General features: G+C 40.1%; 4 protein-coding genes across 8 annotated transcripts in view; 2 read left to right on the top strand and 2 right to left on the bottom strand.

Annotated features, from left to right (window-relative positions):
- Positions 1-112: 112 nt before the first annotated feature.
- ints14 (integrator complex subunit 14) lies at positions 113-6,387 on the bottom strand. The gene is made up of 11 exons (XM_085779060.1): positions 6,083-6,387; positions 5,844-5,951; positions 5,597-5,752; positions 4,828-4,946; positions 4,576-4,718; positions 4,387-4,479; positions 2,947-3,091; positions 2,671-2,804; positions 2,226-2,344; positions 968-1,033; positions 113-885 (listed from the first exon to the last, which is right to left on the bottom strand). Exons 1-11 carry the CDS (start codon positions 6,305-6,307, stop codon positions 652-654), a joined length of 1,542 nt encoding a protein of 513 aa, XP_085635186.1. The 5' UTR covers positions 6,308-6,387; the 3' UTR covers positions 113-651.
- Positions 6,388-7,833: 1,446 nt separating this feature from the next.
- Positions 7,834-10,205, top strand: LOC146985787 (sodium/potassium/calcium exchanger 1-like). Its single transcript, XM_085779059.1, has 5 exons — positions 7,834-8,777; positions 9,035-9,298; positions 9,382-9,471; positions 9,648-9,808; positions 9,934-10,205. The coding sequence occupies exons 1-5, from the start codon at positions 7,899-7,901 to the stop codon at positions 10,175-10,177; spliced, it is 1,638 nt and encodes a 545-aa protein (XP_085635185.1). The 5' UTR covers positions 7,834-7,898; the 3' UTR covers positions 10,178-10,205.
- Positions 10,206-12,691: 2,486 nt separating this feature from the next.
- On the top strand, positions 12,692-20,566 carry LOC146985786 (sodium/potassium/calcium exchanger 1-like). Of its 4 annotated transcripts, none has more exons than XM_085779055.1 (10): positions 12,692-12,816; positions 13,192-14,398; positions 15,058-15,117; positions 15,347-15,455; positions 16,668-16,748; positions 17,408-17,496; positions 17,676-17,930; positions 18,016-18,105; positions 18,516-18,682; positions 18,774-20,566. In XM_085779055.1, the coding sequence occupies exons 2-10, from the start codon at positions 13,355-13,357 to the stop codon at positions 19,021-19,023; spliced, it is 2,145 nt and encodes a 714-aa protein (XP_085635181.1). In that variant the 5' UTR covers positions 12,692-12,816; positions 13,192-13,354; the 3' UTR covers positions 19,024-20,566. The 4 variants fall into 4 exon arrangements, with proteins under 4 accessions (XP_085635181.1, XP_085635180.1, XP_085635183.1 ...); XM_085779054.1 differs by having other exon boundaries at positions 17,408-17,568; positions 18,774-19,199; XM_085779057.1 differs by lacking the exon at positions 16,668-16,748.
- Positions 19,567-22,692, bottom strand: part of dennd4a (DENN/MADD domain containing 4A) — a 23,099-nt gene continuing 19,973 nt past the window's right edge. For both annotated transcript variants that reach the window (XM_085779052.1, XM_085779053.1), the window contains 4 exons: positions 22,406-22,523; positions 21,954-22,116; positions 21,798-21,862; positions 19,567-21,465 (listed from right to left, as the gene is read on the bottom strand). In XM_085779052.1, coding sequence (XP_085635178.1) covers positions 21,329-21,465; positions 21,798-21,862; positions 21,954-22,116; positions 22,406-22,523 — 483 coding nt within the window. In that variant the 3' untranslated portion in view covers positions 19,567-21,328. The remainder of the gene's footprint in view (positions 21,466-21,797; positions 21,863-21,953; positions 22,117-22,405; positions 22,524-22,692) is intronic.

Raw genomic sequence — 22,692 nt, 5'->3', positions numbered from 1 at the left:
TTTGTTTGTTCAATGTGGTGGTAGTTTCGGTTCACTAGCACTGGTCTGGAAACACTGCTGTAATCATTTAATACACAGTTATTTGTGTATGAATGAAGAAAGCAACACCATCCTCAACAAATACTGTATTTATTATTCCAGATTTTTGATCCGTCCTGCAAACCTCAGGGAAAATTGTCCTGGTGACTACTTAAATATAAAGAGTGTTTTGTGTCCCCTCTCCTCAGCAGTAACAAGCGAGGAAGGAATTTTGTTTGTTTCCATTCCTTACGCTGCTGTGTTATTTTGTAACCTTAGCCCAAACTTACACTGTCATTATCAAGATTTCCTGTACATTTTGCAGTTATGTGACATTGAATAAAAATGGAATTTAAATCTGGTCAAATTGCGTATAAAGATCCTACCAAGTAAAATGTAAAAAAATATGTACACGCAAACATTTTACAAATACCTCATTATGTGTGTTTTGCCATATTTAGGCAGAGTCACAGAGGAGTTTCATGTTATCCATCATGACTCATTTTCATGAACTTGAAACTGGCTGAATTCTTAAAACTAACATCCAGCATACACCAGATGCCGTCTTCCACATTGGTCCACACAGGCTGAGGCTGCTGTATTCAAGTCCGTCTTTACTAACTCAGATGTGGCTCAGCTTGAGAAGTCAGTGTGCATGGGGGCGATGTTGTGATCAAAAGCAGCATACTGGGAATCGCCAGTGCTGGCCAGTTTGAGCTGCTGTGCCGCGTGGGAGAGTTGAAACGCAGCGTCGGGATGAGCCGAGTCTGGCAACAAAGTGCACTCTCTCTCCAGCAGGTCGGCCACTCCTTTCAGGAGCTCCCAGAAACCAAAAGCCAAGGCCGCTTTGCGCAGACGGTTGAGCTCCTGACAGATAAAAGTAGAAGACAGTTCATTCAATCACAGTTCAGCTGTATTTTCACATCCGAGTAGGTTCAGTCAAGCCTACCTTATAGAAGGTTTGAGTTTTATCTGGTAGTTTTCTTGCATTCCTCAGAATCTTCTGCACATCAGTCTGTAAATTAAAAAAAGAAGAAGCACAAATTACCCTCAAAATGTTTGTTTGCCGCACTGAAGAGCAATCATTCAAGTAATCCTTTAAACTCATATTGTTCAGGCTTTGACAATATATCTAACTTGTTCACATCAGATCCGTTATTTCCTTACTCAATTTACTGTATAACACCATATTAATTCCCCTTGGGTTTAATTATAATTTATGACATATTGTGGTCACTTGACTGAAAAATTATGTCTGCAACACATTTATAATGATATCAAAAATGATAATAGCAGTAGTATTTCAGTATGTAACTGTCCTGTTCATTTAATTTTTGTGTCTGTTAATTTGTCTTCTTCAGGCTGCTAGTACTGTTGATTGTACTTCCAGCTACAAAGCATTTAGTGAACACAATCCATGGTCTCTACAACTCTACAACAACTCATTTTGAATATTATGTGGCATTTTCATTGTCTGATATTTTGTGGGATTCTTTCAGCAGAGTCAAAAACGACTTACTGTGTCTTCTCCACAAACTTCACTGTGAGAAAAGTTGTGTAACTGGTGTATCTGCTTTAACAAAGTTGTGTACCTGTTGTAACTGCCTCCCACTCGACTCAGCCCTGATAATTATTAATATTGGTACCAGGGGTTCAACAGCCTGTGTGTGAACTACTTTTATTGGTTGCCTCCATTAGCTAAGAATGTTGTTTATGGTAGAAAACATCTTAGTGTAGTGCAAAGGCTGTAAGACAGGTGCATATGAGATACTGAGGTCAAGCTGACCCCAGAGTAGAGGGAGCTGTATTCTCTCTTCCTGCTATCTCTGGCTGTGTGAGGAGCCTCTCCCTCCCACACTGAGATAAACCAAGAGAAGGGGGTAGAGACCTTGAGGATTCAGACAACATTCATTGGGTGCTATCATTTATGGGGGTAAATTATGGCTACACGCAATGCTTTTACTTTTTTTGATGGTGTTTGTTCTTTGATATTGATAACCACTTCGACAGCATCCCACTTGTTTTATGTTCACTGTGCATTACTGATCCCTCAGGTCTCTTCAATCGAGTGTATTTCAATAAATCCTATTCAATATAAGACATCAGCGTCTCCAGCATTGTTCTTCACACTGACCCCAAGCCACAGCCGAAGAAAACTGTCTATACAATACAGAGAAAAGACCTCTGATTCAGTGATACTACTGTACCTGCAGTCCACTGGCCTTGATCCACACCGTCACATTCTGAGCATAGCTTCGTTTGACCGATGGTTGGACAGGAAAAGGACTCTTACTGTCATCCTCCCCATAGGGATTCTCTGCAGCCTCTGAAATACCACAAAGGTTATGAAACATCAAAGGGAAATCCGGAGGCCTACACGATCACAATCGGAGCCATTCAACTTTGTTACACATCGGAGTAAATAATTAACTGCTCGATGATATAGACATACAAGTACAATGAGGCCTTTGCTCTTTAGGGATAGACAGTCATTTACCCAGAGTTTCAAAATATCCCCCAAATGCCCTAAAAGATTCTTTAAATGATGCTTTCATTACATTTTGTAAACAGTACCAGAGACTCTAGACATTTGCTGTAAATGTGCAGAGAACTTGCTGTTATAGCTTGTCTAACAGGTCTGTCACAGGTTACCTGAGATTGGTCCCAAATGTGAGATCTTGCCCAGCCAAGGCAGAGGTTCTGCGCCAGGATCAAATAGAGACATCATCAGATTTGATTTCTTCTTACTGTCTGCTTGGGAGTACAGCATGCCGTACCACTCTGGCCTGGGGGGGAAAGAGCAAACTGCATTTAACCTTTTCGCTCACAAACCGCATGAACTCATTTTGCTGTGCAGGCGTACTGATCAATCAATGCACACAAGTTCTTTCAAATAAGTTAAATATAATGAACTCCGTTGATTCTCACCCCAGCTGGACCAGTGCCACCATTCCCTCAACTTTCAGGCTGCCATGTAAAAGCACACAGAAATTTGGACTTTTGCCTGCCATCTGACTGGCAGAAGGCTCCTCCTCGAGCTCATCTGTGGCTCCTGTGCCAACTTCATCCACATCTGAAGTCAAGTGCATATAAAACATGTTAACAACACCATAAAATGATCTCATTGATGCTGGAATTCAAAGTAAAAATTTGTGTTCCTGTTAAAAGTGGACATTAACCATCAAAAAGATTAACACCTGGATCATCGCTGCCAAAACCGTAAAAATAGTATTTGCTTCAACAACTATTCAACCATCAAGAGTCAAATGTTGTTCTTGTTATTAATTTGTCTTATTTTTCTGCTAAACGTATTTGGGGAGAAAAAACTACAAAAGAAAATTCAAGAAAATTAGCAAGTGCATAAGGTCAGAGGTTTGAAATGCCACTTTTCCTAAGTCTTGCTTTATTCCTGCAATAATTCAATAACAATTCATACATGCACGACTGAAATGCTTACAAGTTTGAGAGAGCTTTGTAACCCTCCACCTGCAGTGGTTTAGCCACCGCCAGCTGGTTGCTCCCCTGTGTACAGCTACAGCACATTTACATTAAGGTATGAATGTGTCGCATCTATTAAAGTATAAGGTCTGTCAGGCCAAAGGCACTTCCTGAGGTCTTTATATGGATTAAAGTGTGTAGAATGAGTGCATTTCTCTGCAGATGATATATACTCTAGGGAGGAGAAAAGAGACCTTGAGGAGTAGAAAACACAGAACACGGTGCCTCCACTGTCGGCGCCATAGGTAATTTATGACTGTATGTTAGACTTGCTTGTACTTTTGAAATGGACAGCCACAAATGACTTTAAAGGGTACACTTGGGGACTAAGAAACTGCAGTAAGGACCAGACTGACAACTAAGGGAGCATCATGCACTGCATGTAGCGGTGATGGCTCTGTTCCTCTTGATCTAGTGCACTTCAGCAAACTCTCCTCAACACAAGACACCAGGGGCTCCAGAGGTCTCCTTCACTCAGACTCATAAACCATGATGACAGAAAACCTCCCCAACAACTAATTTATGGCCCCTGACAACTGTCTCTTGTAGCTGTATTTTAAAAGAATTTACTTCTCATGCGAACTGTTTGCCCCTCTGACTACTTTTACTGAAATCACAATTCTCTCAGGGGCAAAAGGACATACTGTAGTTGAAAATAGTTCAAAAAAAAAAAAAGGTTTCTTGAAACATGAGACAACTTTCCAATTTGGGCTCAAACGATAAAGGTGAAAATCAGCTTCACATTATTTGCTCCTTTAAAGAAAATTATGTGTTTTCTGTGAAAATCAGCCATGAGGCAAAAATTAAAGCAGTTTTGTCTATGAATGTTCAGTTTACAATTTAAACATGACAAAAATTTTCAACACTAACCTTTGTTTACAGCAATAGGCAGCACCAAGTGTCTGGATATAGTAGGAGGACTGGAAATGTCAGCGATTTCAATGAAGCCCACAATTTCCAAATCTGAAACATGCACAACAGAACATGAACATTTATCTGAAGAAAAAAATTTGAGTTTCAGTTAAATTCTAAATCAATGCATTAAAGCTGCCCGAGTACCTGTACTGACTATCCGTGGCATGGGTTCCACCTCTTCATCCACCACTACAGGCTCAGGCCGAGGGAACACCTGAACGTCTGAGGACAGGTTCCCACAGTGCAGGACCGCGTGGAAAGGAGAATACGCATAATCGATCAGCCTCCTGGAGACATAGAAAGGAAAAAAAAAACACTGTAACAAAGGACAAAAGCTGCCACAGTAAACATATAAACATGATGAAAAAACACAGTTTTCCCCAGTAATAGCCATACCCAAACATGGCTTGTACGCTTTTCATGCAAAGTGGCCCCTCCATGGTGAAGATCTGTCCATCGCCTCCACTGATCCTTAGTAGTTCCTCCAAGTTGTCCATGGCATCAGTCATCTGTAACTGAGATTACACAAGAAAGTGGGTCTAATTTGTTGCTGCTAACAAAGATATTGCAAGATAGATAAATACTTTATGTATCCGGAAGATGTCGAGATTATTGACAGATGTAAATTACAGTGCACAATACAATACAATCCATATACAATCCATATACAATAGTTACAGTGGAGTTTGATACCAATGACATGGTTGAAGTGATGCTACATATCAGATTAGGCCTCATATTGTCTTCAGTCATTTACTTGCTGCTTTAATGATAAAAGACTTCACTATGCAAACCCTGTATTGACACATATTCTTTACAATCAACATAGAACTCACTGACTCGATTCAGGAAATGAGATATCTCCAAAGTGTGCATAGTCAGCTAAACAGTAAAATAGATTACCCTTAACCACAATTCACAAGTTACTGTAATATCACAGTCTGAATGAATACTCAACAATATGGATGTCTGAAGGCTTCTTCAGCAATATTTTATAACATTAAGACCCAGTAGAGCCAGGACCTTGAATCCTCTATGTTGGCAGATGCCTCTCATTGAATGGTTTTTGATTAAATTTACGTCTTAGTATTACACTGATGGAGTTTGGATAAAGATGTAAGTATATTAAAAAAAAGGATTGTTGAACAGGCATCCGAGTCCGTACCTCCTCTGCATTGGCTATACACATGATGTACAGTTTGGTGGGGAAAGGGAAAGGGAGTGGGAACTTCTTGTCATCCCCTCGCTGCTTCAGGGTTTGAAGGGAGTGGCGTAGAGAACCTTTTCCAATACCCAGAGATCCATCAGTAACCAGCATCACCTACAGGACAAGAGGGATGTATGTAAGCACAACGCCATGTATCAACGTAAGAAATATGTGCAGATAGTTGAAATGACAAATGTAAAAATACCTGACAGGGACAGCCACTGCCCCACTCCTGTTGGACAACATTACTAACTCCATTAAGAGCCGACTCAACACAAGTCTTGTCATAGTCTTCCAGGTTGCTCAGAGCCTCCTGCAGAGAGAAAAAAAATCAAATCACACATCAAACCTCTTCACTAAAGTCTTTCTTCATATCAAACGGAGTCAGGGAAAGGGAAAGTTGCTTTGGCTTTCTCCTTTATACGTATTTGAGGCACACTTTACCTGCAATGCATTGTAATCTCTGGTGAAAGGCACCAGGAGCTCCCAGAGGGAGGAGAAGGCCATGAGAGATGTGAACTCCAGGCGGTAGTTTGAGGCCATGTGCTCAAACAACATGTTGAGTCCGTGGACAGCCAGGTTCTTCCTCTGAAACTCCTCGCTGCTGCCGTCCAGAGACACCGGCCGTGTCATGGACAGAGACACGTCCATTAGGACCACGGTAGGCATGGCTCGCTGCTTATGGACTCTCACAATAATGCAGTGAAACTACAGGACCCTCCAGCGTGCTCCTGCTGAAGCAAAAAAGAAGAAAAGGTCAAGTCAAGTCAAGTCATCTTTATTTATATAACACCTTGGACACAACACAAATTGCTCCAAAGTGCTTCACAAAAAGAAAATAAATAAATGCATATATAATCACAGTACAAAAGAAGAGAAAAACTGAATGATCATAAAAGCTGTTGGTGATGAATTTGACAGATGAGGCCAAGACCGGAGGAATTATGGAATTAAAGGAATAGAAAAATGTATTATAGTAAGAGAAACAAAAGAGAAAGAAAAAACAAGCAAGAAGAAGAAGATGACTTTAATGAGTACAGCAGACTGAATACCAAATAGCTCATCCTCCGGTCTGCTGAGGACATGTTAAAAAGATATTTGCCATTTCTTTAACCACATTAATATCAGCGCAAATGTTACAGAGAATTTACATTTTAAAACACCAACTATTTAATGAGGTTAAAGCTACAAATGAGATAACTTGTCACAGCACAGGACTGTTAGCTCATGTTTGCTAAATTACGATATCTTTCTGTAACATAGCACCGGAAGACCCGGCTGAAGAAACCTTCAGGTTGCTATTTCACTAATGTGATCATGTCTTTGTCCACAAAGTGAACACCTACAAACCACCGTGTATGAGTAAATAAATAAATAAATTCGTATACGTGCCATTCAGTTTGTAGCTCGCCATCCACTGTTTTGTGTTGCGCTGTGTGTGCACCGCTACTTCCGTCCGGCTGAAACCAGGGTTTGCTTTATTAGTAGTTCCTACCTGAGGACATTTTCTTGTTTTTGCGCTGAGAGACACACTACATAAACATAGGGTAGGGAAAATCATTTATAACTTCAACAATACCACTGTAGGCTCGTTATTAACGCTTTAAAAATGAAGGCTGATAGATGTCAATTCAAGCTGTGTGGGTGAGTTGTTTGTGCCATAACTGACTTGAAAAAGTTTTGCGTGCAATTTCTTTTTTTATTTATTTATTTTACAAAGCAGAAAGTGTATTGTCCCTAAAGTGCCCAATAAGCCTTTTTTGCAATTCTTTCTTTTTAAAAGGAAAAACTCTGAAGTAGCCTACCACCTCTTAAAAGCTGTTGTCACACTTTGTTACTATGTTTATGGCTGAAAAATACTGTAGGCTAGATAGGCTACTAGAAACTACTAGGGGTTTCGGGGGTTTGGACGATTAATTAAAGTGTGAGAATGAGACAGTAGGCTACTGTCATATTCATCTTGTTTCAAGTAGGCCTACAGTATGCATATGGCGAGGATGTCCCACTTCCCACATGTCTGCTTTGCAAGATGTTTGGTAATGCTGCATCTAGCCTATTAAAAAAAAAAATCCGTGTGTTTATTTTTATTTTTTTAAAGGAAATTTGCTCCGCCTACTGTCTCAATATATTTTTTCTTTGATTTCAGATTTACTAAATTCAAGAAGAAGATTGAAGATTTGCATCCTTTCACTCCACAGTCTGCTACCTCTGGCCACTGATGTATTTTGGGTTTCTGTAGAGGTGCTTTTTGCAGTGTAAAATGAACTCTGCAACAGGGAGGAGAGTGCAGCTGAGCCGAGGTTTGTTTCTCCTCTCTGGGATTTTCTTCTGTACCCTTTACCAGCTGACCATCAGTACGTATGAGGGGGGAGAGACAGGAGAAGACACTACAGAGAAGGCTATGACTCAGGGGCTGAAGGAACCTGTCACTGCAAAACATGAATTTGAGCCCACAGGTCAAACAACACCTGGGATACATTTTGTAAATCAACTGCAAACAACTTCAGATTGGAAGGCATCCGCCTCCACTGAATCTCAAGCTTTTTCCGGTGAAAGGGCTGCATTCCCTAGTGATGTCTTTTCTATTGAGGACTGTCGCCGAGGCTGGGTGATCCTCCATTTTCTGGGGATGATATACATGTTTGTGTCACTTGTAGTTGTGTGTTCTGAATTTTTTGTTCCTGCACTGGGAGTAATCACAGACAAGTTGGCCATCTCCGATGATGTGGCAGGAGCCACCATCATGGCTGCTGGAAGATCCACCCCTAAGTTTTTGTCCTTCCTCATTGGGGTCTTCATCGACAACAGTGATGTGGGAATTGGCACTATAGTTGGTTCAGCAGTTTTCAACATTTTGTTTGTGATTGGAATGTGCGCTTTGGTTTCTCGAGAGGTTCTTCATCTGACCTGGTGGCCACTTTTCAGAGACGTATCCTTCTACATATTTGGCCTCATCTTGCTCATCATCTTCTTCTTGGATAACATCATAATGTGGTGGGAGAGCGTGATGCTGGTGGCTGGGTACACTGTCTATGTGATTTTCATGAAGTTTAATGTGCAAATAGAGCATGCCGTCAAGACCCAGATGTACAAACACAAATGCATTGTCAAAGTCATTGCTGTGGAAGAGCCTGAAAAGGTAAGCACTGCTGTGACTGTTGCGGGAGAAATCTCAAAGACCAGTTAGAGCCGTCTAATAAACATTGAGAAAATGGTTCAAACCATTTCAACCATTAATATATCATTAAGGAAAAAGAATGGAGCTCTTTAAAGTAACATGGGGTAATAGTAAAGGCTTTAGGAAATAAACATGTTCAACCTTAATTAATGAATCCTGATACTCACACCAAATAACTTCTGTTGCTTATGATGAGCACACCAAATGTCTATTCCTAGGGGGACGCACCTGCAGGAGAGGATGGGTCAGGATGCTCTCCAGAATCTGACAGTGAGAAAGATCCAAAAGACAATAAAACCCATGAGGAGTCCACCAAATATAATAATTGTGAGAAGAAAAAAGATAATCAAGAAGAAGAGCACAGAAAGGATAAGCCCCTTTCTTTAAAGTGGCCAGACACACCACGTAAACAAGCCACCTACCTCTTCCTGCTGCCCATAGTTTTTCCTCTGTGGCTCACAGTTCCTGATGTTCGCAAACAGGTAAGTCCAAGACACATTTCTGAGATTATCTATGCATCAAATGGCTCAACTGTGTTTTTGTTTTTTTTGCATTTGTTTAACAGAAATACAGAAAATACTGTGTGGTCACCTTCCTGGGCTCTATTGTGTGGATTGCTGCCATCTCCTACCTCATGGTGTTGTGGGCCTTTCGGGTCAGTGAGGAAATGTTTTGCCTTGTTTTCTGATTGTGCACACAGGCACAAAGCAAACAGTGCTCACAAAGACTGGTGTATACCCCGATTGTAAATATCAATAGATTTGTTTTTTTAAGAAAGAATTTAACAGTAATTCTGTATTCTCTATTCTGAATGCTTGTTTACTCTTGTAGATTGGTGAGACCATCAGCATCTCACCTCAGATTATGATGATCCTGGCTTCAGCGATGTCCTCCCCTGACCTGATTACCAGTGTTATAGTTGCACGTAAAGGTCGGGGGGACATGGCTGTGTCCAGCTGTGTGGGCAGTAACATCTTTGACATCACTGTCGGGTGAGTTTCTAATAACCTAATATGTCATGGCTGCAAAAGAGAAGTGCTGCTGATGTACATAAAGTTCACAGGATTCTTCCTCTCCCTCTTGCGTTTCTTTCTCTTTCCCTTTTCCCTTTCAAAAGAATGCCAGTCCCATGGCTTCTGTACTCATCCATTCACAGTCTGGCTCCAGTGGAGGTCAGCAGCAACGGGCTCTCCTGTGCCATCGTGCTTCTTTTCTTCATGCTCCTCTTTGTTATCGTCTCCATTGCATCCTGTAAGTGGAAGATGAATAAGACTCTGGGTTCCACCATGTTCCTGCTCTACTTTATCTTCCTGGTGCTAAGTGTGATGCTGGAGTATCGCATAATTATCTGCCCTCTCTAGCGGTTGTTTACTTCACTTGTAACATGAGGCATGTTAACCTACAAGTATAGGTCTAATGAGCAAGTGTCTGGTCATCACTGCATCCTGTACGTGGAAGATGAATAAGATGCTGGGCTTCATCATGCTCCTGCTCTACTTAGTCTTCCTCGTGGTACATGTGGTGGGGCAGTATAGCCAAACATTATTTTTTAATTCATTTATATGCTTAGCTATTAAATAACTTTATATGTAGAAACATACAAAGCGTTAAACATACAAATTTTGATAACTAATCCTTGATTTGTACTTGACTAAAAAGTACAACTACTTAAATGGCAACATTTACTGTAATATCCAAGCACATTAAAACCTACTCCTGTACACACACCAGGCCATAACATTCAGGACTAGCCAAGAGAAATAAACAGATATATCAAAACATTTTTATTTTCTTTCCTGTACACATATACATGTACATTTAAACATGCATTCATATTTCCCCTGTCCCTTTCATATTCTGTCCCTATACTCATATATTGTGCCTAATATCTAAACACAATTGTTATTCACTTTCTCACTCGTGTTTTTTAGAAATAATATCATTGTTTAATAATGTTGTGCAACGAATGTATTCTTTAGACAACATTTGTATTTCATGTATGGATGGTGAATTTCATTTTTTCATTTATCTGAATTGAAATCTCTCCAGGTTATTTTCCCAATCCCCTGTTCCATTAAATATCATAAATAACAAAAAATGTGTAAATACCAGTCACAGGAGTTCTTTGATCTTCTTCTTTTCTGACTATTTCATTATTTTTTATTATTCGCAGTGTTATCCTATTTGTATTTCATCTTGGGTTTTTTTTCACAAACATAATGACATATCAGTTTATTTCATGAATAATATAAGCATTGATTTAAATTAAAATTTAAATTGTGAAAATAATGCAGTGGATGTCTCATTTTAAATGTTCTGAGGCCCTTGTTCCATTACATGGGATGTGCACCAAATGCAGCTCACCAGCACCATCTGCAGGACAAAAACAGAACTACATTAATAAACATAACCCCCAAAGCTGACATCTCAGTGTTTACTACAAAGATTCATCCTTATATTTATGTTCAATTTTAATTGTATAACTTACAATATTATTGTTGTCATCTTTAGATATAGTTTTGACATTTTAAAACTTTTGGAGCCACACAGGAAAAGGTAGGCCTATGCTGAAATCATGTCAAAAGACCTAATTTCAAGATGTTTCACTGTAACATCTTTTGATAATCTGATGCCGAAGTCATACACAGCATACAGTACAATGTCTGCCTCCGTTGGCAAATAAATAAAATTATTATTAAAAAAGAATCAAAATGTTTTCTGCAAAATCCACCGGATTCTTGTTCTACATGATGCCAGCTACCTCTGTGGTGATTTTCAAGATGTTTCACTGTACATGAGCCTGTGAATATTCTAATTTGTCCAGGTCATCGTTATCCCCAAAGAAATTTAATTTTTAAAGAATTCCTAGGAATGCAATAGGGTCCCCTAACAAGAACAACCAGCCCTGCAACAGATGGTCCAGCTCCCACAAGGCCATCTCAACACTGTGGTGTCAGTCTGGGACTAGGCTACATAAACTTTGTGACAGTGGACACTGAGTCTGTCTCTCGTACCAGGACATGAAACTTTGTTGACTTTCTTTTTCATGTTTACTACACTGTGATTTAAAAAAATGTAGGCCTATAATTAAAAAGATTTTTTAATCTCATATATTGTAAATTTTAGAGTGTGACCCATTGTTTCAGTATCAGATTTGTATGTTGAATCTTCAAAGTCAGCAAAGTAACAAGTTATAATGGTTGCAAAGATAAAAGTATAAAAGTAAAAAGTATAGCGCTTGTCTCTAAGTGGAAGAATAAAGTTGCATTAAATACAACACACGTCCAGTTAATAATCACTTCTAAAGGCTGCTGTCTGGCTAACAGTGCTGCCGACATATCTTTCTGTAAACATAATAGCCAAATAAAACGTCGGCGGAGCAACTAAAAGACAGACTAGTGTCAGTAGAAACAAAGGATCTTTACAGCCCGTTACAGCCTACCTTCGACATTTTCTCACGCCAGCAGGTGTAATGTGCAGTACTGCGTCCGTCCGGCTGGAAACAGTGTAAAGGAAAATAGTTCCTATGTGATATAAATATTTTTTTAAATTTCGGAATAAATGAAAAAAATAAAAACTCTGCAAGGAATATGTCCGCTAATTGTAAGTAAATTCTTGACTGGTTGTTTGCAAGTAGGCTAATCTATTCCAGTTCAAGTTGTGATGTTTCTCTCAATGTCAGCCTCTGTAAAATTAGGCTATTTATAGGCTATCCATTTATTTATTTTACATATTAGTATAAGACTACAGCGCCACTTTTATTTAGCTCTCAATTGAATATTTCAATAAGAGGTTCACGATAAAGTGAGAGTGAGACAATGCAGATAATCCTCTTAGAAGACTTCAGGTATTAGGTATTATGCTGATCCATTGTGAAGACTTGCCCCGTGTCCTACATAACCCTTTGGCCACTTGCAGCAGTTTGGATTTTAGTTGTGCCACGAGCTGTGGAAATCTTTTGGAGATTTTTGCACCTCTGACTTTGAATATTCATTTTATGGTAAGTTGGCATTTGTGATCAAGGTGCATATTGTCTGTTGTAGTTGATCAGGAAATTAGCTAACCCCTTATCAGCCAACATTTTCTTTTTCGTTTTGATATCATCCATTGTCTTCTATGTGCATTCGTGTTTTACATTTGCTTGGTGTTTTCCTTTTTCTTCTCCGTCACTCAGATTGTTCATGTTCTTTCTCAGAAAACAACTCGTGTGTTTAGAGGGTAGTTGCAACAGCTTCTCAATGGGCTTATCAATAATATTGTGAAACAGTTATGTACAGTATGAGGCGTATGGTAACAGTTCAGATGCTGTCAAACACTTACTGCCAGTGTTTCTAAATGTCATTATGTCTCTGATGCTTCTGCTCATCTACAATAGGTTGGGTTTTCCAGGGAGCTGAGGATGTGACATGAATCACACCAGTGAAGTTTTACATTCTGTGACCCCATGGTCCACTGGGGAGAGAGCAGGACGTGTCCTCTACCAAAGCCCATGTATGCAGTGTAATTCAACATAGTTCGCTGCAACACTGCCTTGGAAAATGTACTGTACAAGAAGAAAGAGACTGCAGCTGAGCCGGGTCCTGTTTCTCCTCTCTGGGGTTTTCCTCTGTACCCTCTACCAGCTGACCATCAGTGCCAGACTGTATGAACCTTTGCCAATGCCTCAGATTGGAGAGGATTTTATAGAGGGTTCCACAGAGGGGGTTGAGGAGGTAACTGTGGAGACTGAAGGGCTGGAGGAGCCTTTCACTGCAGGACAGGAGTTAGAGCTCACAGATCAAACAACGCCTGAGATGCATACGGTACAGCATCTGGATACAACTTCAGATTTGACAGCATCCACCCCCACTGAAGCTCCACGATTGCCAACCACAAACCGGACTGTTGTGCACTGCATCTATGTGGCCCCTGAGCCTCCACAGGAAAGCCCCACACCAATACCAGCTCCTCCTGTAACCACCATCACTCCAGCTTCTCCTGGTGAGGCGCCACATGTCAAGGGTGAATATCCTGAGGATATCTTTTCTGTTGAGGATCGTCGCCGAGGCTGGGTGATCCTCCATATTTTTGGGATGATATACATGTTTGTGTCACTTGCAATTGTGTGCGATGAGTTTTTTGTTCCTGCATTGGGAGTAATCACAGACAAGTTAGCCATCTCTGATGATGTGGCAGGAGCCACCTTCATGGCTGCTGGAGGTTCTGCCCCCGAGCTTTTTACCTCCTTGATAGGGGTCTTCATCGCCCACAGCAATGTGGGCATCGGCACTATAGTTGGCTCAGCAGTTTTCAACATTTTGTTTGTGATAGGAATGTGCGCTTTGGTTTCTCGAGAGGTTCTTCATCTGACCTGGTGGCCACTTTTCAGAGACGTATCCTTCTACATATTTGGCCTCATCTTGCTCATCATCTTCTTCTTGGATAACGTCATAATGTGGTGGGAGAGCGTGATGCTGGTGGCCAGTTACACTGTCTATGTGATTTTCATGAAGTTTAATGTGCAAATAGAGCATGCCGTCAAGACCCAGCTGTACAAACACAAGAGTATTGTCAAAGTCATTGCTGTGGAAGAGCCTGAAGAGGTAAGCACTGCTGTAATGAAACATGGCCTGGTGTATTATCACATGTCAGGCCTATAATAAGGTATTTCTAACATTTCCTGTCCTTAAGTGGCACAGTTGTTCACACAGTATGTAGTATATAATTGAGACCAAAGCTGGCACTTAAAAGAGCAATTATACAACTCAGATGAATGTAGTATATACTGATTAATTAAAAATGTGCAGATCTTGAGGTACCTCACAAATCATTTATGTGCAGCAGTTTTGCTGGTGTTTAATCTTCTCAACAAAACAACACTACCACCACACACACACACACAAAGATCCATATGCCCAAAAGTGAGACCATTGCTTATGTGCATGCATCATTTTGTGTCTTATCCTGCCATGCTCATCAGAAAGCTGGAGCTGAGGTTCCTCTGAAGCAAATGTGATTATTTGATCTGCTGAAAATAATGCTTTACGTGCTAAGCCCAAAGTACATTTTCTTATTGGTTTTAATTGGGTGAGCAGTAATTTTACCAAATTATGATCCTATACAGAACACAGAGCTACATTTTCTTTCTGTCACCCGACCATAACATCGTATGAAGTTTATACTAATATTGATACTCTAAAATATTAAATAGCTTTGGTCAACTAATGAATGATTATCACTGAAAAAACATTGTTGCACGCAGATGGATGGGGACGATGAAGATAATGCCCCTCCTGCTTCAGAGGACAAGAATCGGTTAACGGTAAAAAATCAATTTTAAGTCAACTACAAGAGAAACTCACAAAAAAACAAAAGTACATATCGACTTAATAATGTTTTGCTTCTTATTTACCCTCCTACTGTACAATTTATAGAACATTATGGAAAGTGTTGGCACATGTAAAAGCAATTGTCTATAAAATGAAATACAAGGCTGCCTTCCACTCTGTTGTGAGTAGCTGTTGTGACCTCGGCCATCTTTTTCCCCCCAGTTGAAGCCGGCCCTTCAGCGAGGGGGAAGTTCAGCTTCTTTACACAACAGCACCATGAGAAACACCATCTTCCAGCTCATGATCCACACGCTAGACCCCCTGGGAGAGGGTGAGTACCATATCAGTGTGGCAACAAGCCAAATGATTGTGTGTCTTTAAAACTGCTCTCACAATGAGTCTCTGCGGACTACGTCCTTCTCATAGTAAAATGGATTAGCAAAGTGTCCCAAATGAACGCAGCGCTAAGTCCAGATTGAAACTATAAGCAGATAAATACCCACCTCACTCTATGGAGGGATACACTTGGAGGCTCACAAAGAAATATTGAAAATAAAAAAAAGATTCACAGGATACACTAAGCTTGGCTCTACATAGACATGTTGTTTCTATGAATAGCCTACATAATATAAAGGCATCCCTGAAGGGTGATTAATTCTTTTAGTCAGAACAAGAGAAGTATGAAGATATAAACTGCTGATAGCTCATTAAATAGAGTGGTCATGGACTTTCCCACAGTTTCCTCTCATAGAGAAGTAGAGTTTCACTCAATGGTGCATCATGCATAACAGTAACCCTAAACCATCTTACAGAAATGTTCCTGTTTCATTGCTATGGCAGACTGTCTTATTATTCTTGTACCAGTGGCCCTGGCTCCTTGTTTTTCTCCTTTCTCAGGCCTTGGGGCAACAAACACTCAAGCATAATAATCAGCTTTTACATGAGTCTACACAATCACACGGCTGGTAACCCCTGTTTCAACTCATTTCCTTCAGACCACTATTGACACTACGATGCATCAAAGCAAAATTACAAATGTCTGTGATTTATTTAACTTCCCTAAATTAGAATGTGCTGCCAAACTAACTAAATAACAGAAACATGGTTTAGATCAAATATAATTGTCATTTTTGGGTAATATGAGCACAGTTAGAAGACAAACAAGCTTTAAAAGTTTGAAATCAACAGCTTTACTTCTGTATTTACTTGTCCATTTGAAACCATTTGCTGTTTCTATTGGTCGAAGTAGCAGTGGAAGTCATGTACAATATAATGAGTTCCCCTGTCTTGTCTTGTACTGTGCCGCACCTCTCGTGCAATTCCTTTGATGAGCTCATTTTTCCCTCCATGACATTGCTCTCTGCTGCGCTAAGGATTATGCTGCTGGTGTTGTTTTTGATGTTGTGCTGCAACATTTTGGTCCGTGCTTAATTCATGATACTGTGACTGATTCTTTGTCCTCCATATATCACTGAGAAGTTATTCCAATTAATATCACATTCTGCCCACTGAGTTTTGTTTTTGCTTGTTTGATTGTTCGTAGGAAAATTTAAGGAAAAGGCTGAGACTCTGAATAATGTGGCTAGCCGGAAGGCAGAGAGAAAAACTCAAGACAAAAGTGAAGGTAACTTGGAAGGAGGTGTTGGTCAGCCCCTGAACAGATTCCTTTCATTAAGCTTTCAGAGTCTGCACATGAGGAGACCCTGTAAGCTGCACGTTTACAACACACTGCTTCTCCACAAACCACGCATGAGTCTGAGTCAGGTTTTGTGATTGCATGTCTAGGTCAACTATAACGTAACGTAACGTAACGTAACGTAACGTAACGTAACGTAACGTAACGTAACATAATGTTGCACAACATAATATATTTATTTTGGAGGAATCCTAACGACTTGATGGGTAAGGCTTATACCCAGGCTTAGGGGCTCTGGTATCTTCTCCTAGAGGATATCCCATCTGGGAAAATATATCTCTATTGCGAAGTGACGTTTCGAGCAGGACGCTCTTTCTCAAACTGCTTAGTTTTAGTTAAACACTGTAAACTAAGAGACTACATCTAATTGTACTCAGGTACAATGTATTATAGAAAATCAACATCTAGAACATTAGAGCATTGGCAAAGTACCTATAAAGAGCATGCCATAAAATCCCCAAAAGCTGGCTTCATTTCTCTATATGAGCAGTTGTACAATATAAAATAACATGTGAGTTCTTTTAGATAGCTGATCGTCAGAGGCATGAGGGAAGTGCACAGACAGAATCTCTGGTTTCCTTTTGCAGGCAGTGGGGGGAAAAGTGAGCAGAGCAAAGAGCCAGAGGCAGCCCCAGCGACAGACAAAGAGAAGAAGGAGCAGCCAGAGGATAAGAAGGTACTCCCAGTCCCCAACCGTGTCCCGTTGGTTATCAAAAAGCCCAGAAGTCAGTCTTTGATACCTGTTTATGTAAGAGTCAATGTACAAAGCTGCAGCTTTTGGCAATCGGCCTCTTTAGACTTATCTTGCTGCTGCTGATGTCCTGTTTCTGTGACGTCTTTTCCCCAACACCAAAGGACGATGTGCCCGCAGGAGAGGATGGGTCAGGGGGCTCAGATGACTCGGGCAGTGACGAAGACTCCAGCGATGAAGACAGCGATGAGTCCAGTGAAGACGAGGATGATGATGAGGATGAAGATGATGAAGAAGAGGAGAAAGAGGAGCCACTGTCTTTAGAGTGGCCTGACACACCACGTAAACAAGCCACCTACCTTGTCCTGCTGCCCATAGTCTTCCCTCTGTGGCTCACGGTTCCTGATGTTCGCAACCAGGTGAGGTACAAATACAGTTCTGATATCAGCTGTGGTGGCTCAAAAAGTCTGAACTCTGTGTTTTTTGCTTTCACATCCACAACAGAAATCCAGAAAATTCTTTGTGCTTACCTTCCTGGGCTCTATTATGTGGATTGCAATCTTCTCCTACCTCATGGTGTGGTGGGCCCATCAGGTCAGTGACTTGGGTCAAATTCTTAGATGAGAGTGAAGCTTTCTCAGATTTATGTGTCATTTTCACATCTAGTTCTGTCAAAAACTGGGCCACAAAGGTTTTTTTTTACAATCACGGCCAAAAACAGTCATACAGTCTCATCCCTAGGTCTTTGTGTTACCTAGGGATGAGGCCCTTGTGAATACATGTTATTCGTTTTTATAGAGATCCCCTAAAGGAACCCAGACTGATTTAACCAAAAACTTCCATCTGATCAGTTTTATACTGAACTCGAAGCACAAGTAAACAACAACAGCAACAATTAGATGTTATAAAGGACCACCCTCATAATGAGAAGCTAAAAATACACAGAGAGTTAACTTGACCTGAATCCATACATGAGAGGTGAAAAAACAGTTTTGCCCTTGTAGGTGGGTGAGACCATCGGCATCTCTGAGGAGATCATGGGCCTCACAATCCTGGCTGCAGGGACGTCCATTCCTGACCTCATAACCAGTGTGATTGTGGCACGTAAAGGCCTCGGGGACATGGCTGTCTCCAGCTCTGTGGGCAGTAACATCTTTGACATCACTGTGGGGTGAGCTGCAGTAGTCTAAATGCGTCACAATTTCAGAGGAAATGCTGGTGGTTAACTGCTCTTTGTGTTGCTCTGTGTCCCGCTCTGTCAGTCTGCCAGTCCCGTGGCTCCTGTACTCATCCACCCACGATCTGGCCCCCGTGGCCGTCAGCAGCAACGGGCTCTTTTGTGCCATCGTGCTCCTCTTCCTCATGCTCCTCTTTGTTATCGTCTCCATTGCATCCTGTAAGTGGAAGATGAATAAGACTCTGGGTTCCACCATGTTCCTGCTCTACTTCATCTTCCTGGTGCTAAGTGTGATGCTGGAGGATCGCATCATTGTCTGCCCTGTTTCCATCTGAAACGAAGCTCTCTCTATCTCTCTGTTGTTTACTTCACTTGTAACATGAGGCATGTTAACCTAGGTGGTGTCTGGTTATCTGCAAACATCTTTCAGAAATCTTGTGTATTTATTATTTTATTCTTGACTCACCTGTCAGCAGCTGTACACACACTACAACATTTACTAGAACTGTTTGTTCATTGTTAGACACAGTGGCAGCTTTTAACTTTTCTGTCACACCAGGAGATGCAGATCTACTGACTATCATAGTGCAGATTGTTCAGTTATAGCAGTGAAAGACTGGCACTATGAACAGGGATAATATAAGATTTTTTCACTGTTTACAAAACAACATCTGCACAATGGAATTAGAAATCTAGAATATGTGCATTTTGTGTGAATTTTGTATAAAATGAAAATATTCACTTGCACTAACACAACTGTTTCATAACATTCATTATAGAGAACCTGAGCTTGCTTGAACTCACTGTTCTTTTGTGCACAGCAGTTTTTATAATAAAAGGTCAGGTATAGTATTCATTTTGGACAAAAGAAAAGAGAACTTCTGTAGAATAAACGTGTTTATTCATAATGAAAGCAAACTATAGATCCAGCCAGGGAAAAAATTTGATTTCTTTTTTTTATGTAAAAATCATACAAATTAGTATCTGTGTTACAAATGATAAATAATACTTCATAAACATTATTTGAATTGACAAATAGTGTAAACAACATGTAGACATCAAATGATGTTTTGGTCATCACTGTTTTTTTGTTTGTTTTGTTTTTTTCTCTTTTTGTCTTTGTTTTTTTTTAACAACTTGTTACAACTTACAAGGTGGTTAAAATACAAATGCACATGCTGTGAGCGCACAGCTGTATCTAATCCAGCATCTTATCATTATCAGTATCTGTGAGGTTCAGTAATAAGCTGTGCAGCTGCATCACACTATAGAAATCTAGGCAGGTTTTTGTCAGTTAATAGTGAAAGACAATATTAACACAGTGAACAATTTTTGGATGTGATTTTGAATTAGGGCAGGTCAGAGCTACGGTCAGAGATTTTTTTTTTTTTTAACAAACTCAGTGCAAACAATTACCGCACTGCCTCTGTCCAAAAATGTTTTCAACAGTCAGTTTTATTTTAAGTGGTTACAATGACCTTAAGCAGTGCAGTGTTGTCCATGTATTTATACCTGATATCTACACCATAAAGTGAAGACCAAAAAGAAATATACAAAATACTAGAATCCAATACTTTGTACAATTTTATAGATCTGTTTCTGTGTCAACACATTAATTTGTTTATCAAAAACCTTGTTGATTAAACAAACAGAAACCTACTTTTCAGTTTTTCTTTGTCACCTATTAGTTTGATTGTACTGTAAGGATATTTATCTGTGGTGGTCCCTTATAACACATAAATTATTCAGTCCTCATTTTAAAAAAGGTATTGCTTAAAAACTGTAAATAAAACATAAAACAAGTATAATTCCCTTTTTGGGTTCTTTTGGTACATTGTACAAAAAAACACACGAATAAACATTGTGCATATACATCAATTGAGTAGTCCCTTAATATCATGTTTTATAATTTTTTGATGTTGTTGTCTACTTTAGTGTATTCAGGCATGTGAGCGTGGCCCTGCCAGGTTTAGATGAGACGCAATTTCTTTGCTTTTGTGAACTTTGTCTAATGGAAATATTAGGCAGAACAGTAAATCCCACAGCTGCCAAAGAGAAAAGTCACTTAAGCGTGGGCTGCTGGGCCACAGCTTTATATTATGTTAATGAAAATGAAAATCCAGGGCTCACCTTGTCTAAGTGCTTCATAAAAACATGAATGTCTAAGAGCAAGAACTTATTATACACACACTCGACAACAGTCTTAACGAGGTCACCAGGACCACTGAGGAATTTAGACAACATGGTCATACACTTACTTTTACATACTTAACTCATAGCTTCAACAGAAACAAAGTCATAAAATAGACCGTATATTAACTGTACAAACATTTTACTGTAGTTATACTGAAAATACAGTGGGACTTTCTAAATATTTACAAAAAACAACAAGGCTCATTGCTCCATGCCTCTCTTACTTCTCCACTATAACAGTATACACAAAACTCATGGCAGTTGCTTCACATTATTAAGTGTCATTTACCCAGTTGTGCTTTAAAGAGCTCTGTGGTCCAGTCAGGTGAGCAGGTCCTGAGTCTGAAGAGCAGTCCTCATTAAAAAAAAAAGAAAGAAAGAAAGAAAAAAAGAAAAGGAAACAGCAGCAGTGACCACAGTTTGAGGGAAAAACATACTGGTAGTAGTTTACAAACTGGGCTCTTTAAAAGTCCTCCTGCACTCCATGACCCCTGCTCCAGGGGGCCGGTCACAGTTGTGTGTCAGTTTAACCAGGTTGGGTGTGAGGCGATCATAGGCCAACTTGTACTCCCGGTCAAAAGCATCTGCAATGAGATAGTGGTTAGTTGAAACATTATTTACTTAGATATTCACTAACTTAGTTTAGAATGATAAACATTTTTGAGATGCAGCGGATGGGAATATCATTTATTTCCCAAAGAATTGGATGAATTCAATGTATGACCTCCTGGTGGTGCTGAAGGAAAAGTCAAAACATCACCAGTCATTACGATTCACCCATTGAGGACTATTGATGTTGATACCAAATTTCATGGCAAGATGTTGAAATGTTTCAATCTGGTGAACCATCCACCCAACAAACTGACAGCACCATCCCATTCCACTAGCATGAATACAAATAAGCCTCTAAACTCACCTATATTAATGTTGTTCTTCCCCAGAGCCACAAGAGCGAGGAACAATAAATCTCTGTAGAGGCTCCTTTATGCAAAATGAAAGAGAAAGACAATTAGACTTTCCATTCACATTACAGCCTCCACGAGACTCTACACTGACATCATTATTTCTTCACCTCTGCCGCCTGAAACCCAGCTCCGGCCCCAGCAGCTGGATGATCTGGCTCATGGGCTGATATAAATCACTTTTCTTAATGCTTCTCACAAAACCCTGCAGTAGCTCCACGGTGAAGAGCTGGCCTTCTTCACACAGCCCAGAGCGAACCAGGGAGTTGGCACCTGCGAAGAAAGAGAGATAAAAGTCACGCCGATCAAAGCTTCATTCATCTCCATCACTCAGAATCCAGTCTGAAAGTGCATCACTGATAGAGGAGGCATGACTAATAGAGTTCCCTGGTGAATAATGCATGGTTTTCTAGTTAATCATATGCACTATTTAATTTGTATGTAAATATCTGACCTTGTTCATACTTGCCGGCATTACCATCATTTTCTGTAAGTAATTTCACCTTTTGAAACATAATACACTGTGCAGCAGTCTGTTCAGGTAAATGCTGAAATAACTTACAGTGTGTGTTCCACAGGACGTAGCAGGGCTGAACTTTGTCTTGGTGTAATTTCAGGTTGTCCCACATAATCCTCACGAGCACCTGCTTACTGTCCTCGGATGAAATGCTCTGAGGAGTCTAAAGGGAGTAAAGTGAATATTAATCCTTTAGTCTACATCTTTTAGGTTGTATGAGGAGGGATATGATGTGTTTACATATATTATTATGACTTTTATTATAAGGGCAATAAGGACAATTTTTGCTTTTTTCCTATGTTCCTGTTTTGGCAGTTTCTGTTTTTAAAACT

This window comes from Trachurus japonicus, chromosome 6 (genome assembly GCF_045865225.1).
Source record: "Trachurus japonicus isolate A0001 chromosome 6, Traja_1.0".
Lineage (NCBI taxonomy): Eukaryota > Metazoa > Chordata > Actinopteri > Carangiformes > Carangidae > Trachurus > Trachurus japonicus.
This window is presented reverse-complemented; position numbering and strand designations above follow the sequence as displayed.